The sequence below is a fragment of the Penaeus monodon genome, chromosome 27, assembly GCF_015228065.2.
Source record: "Penaeus monodon isolate SGIC_2016 chromosome 27, NSTDA_Pmon_1, whole genome shotgun sequence".
Taxonomy (NCBI): domain Eukaryota; kingdom Metazoa; phylum Arthropoda; class Malacostraca; order Decapoda; family Penaeidae; genus Penaeus; species Penaeus monodon.
In genome coordinates this window covers 36563823-36564465 of record NC_051412.1, presented here as the reverse complement: position 1 = coordinate 36564465, position 643 = coordinate 36563823, and the positions used below count along the sequence as shown (strand labels likewise).

The 643-nt window shown below is 47.6% G+C and overlaps 1 protein-coding gene across 1 annotated transcript in view; it reads right to left on the bottom strand.

The window, feature by feature from the left end:
• The window catches only part of LOC119590821 (dihydropyrimidinase-like), a gene marked incomplete in the record, with an annotated part of 98328 nt that overhangs the window by 76871 nt on the left and 20814 nt on the right, over positions 1–643 (bottom strand). The window contains 1 exon segment of the mRNA XM_037939574.1: positions 67–268. Coding sequence (XP_037795502.1) covers positions 67–267 — 201 coding nt within the window.

Here is a 643-nt window from a genome sequence, read left to right as displayed (position 1 = left end):
GGGGAAACCTGTTAATAGCAATGGGCTTTCTTTAGTACCAAGGATCTTTTGCGTGATGAGCCTCACCTGTTTTTTGGCACTGTCGGCAGTTCTCTCCGAGGGCAGGTACGGTGTCTTCTCGACGAAGGCGTCGGGCACATACCCAAAGAAGGACGTCCCGAGTGTTCTGGGCTTGGGCTTATCACTGCCCAGACCCGGAATCCACTGTGGCACCTCGTCATCCTTCTCCTGCTGGTGGCGGGTGGCGCGGCGACTTCCTGATGACATCCTGCGAAGGAAACGGCACACCTGTGTTAGAGCTCCCAAGGGGGTCTAGCTGATTCCATGTGAAGAATATTTGAGCGAAAAGAAGCTGATAGGCAGTAACAGGAGAATATGGAAGAAACAGTGGTCACATGAGAGATGACCAACTATGCTTACGTAAAATGCTATCTCATGATTGATGTAGAAGGATAACTCATGTAACGGAGAAGCCTAACGCAAACTATGCGCTCACTGTACGTGATAAAAGGAGCTCGAACACTTCTGAAATGAGTTTAAAATGAACTTCTGACAACATACGGGGATGGTGGGGCCTAACAAAGCTAAAAGTTCATATAAATGAATAATTATTGGTCACGTATATTGCTACTGTTCATCACTG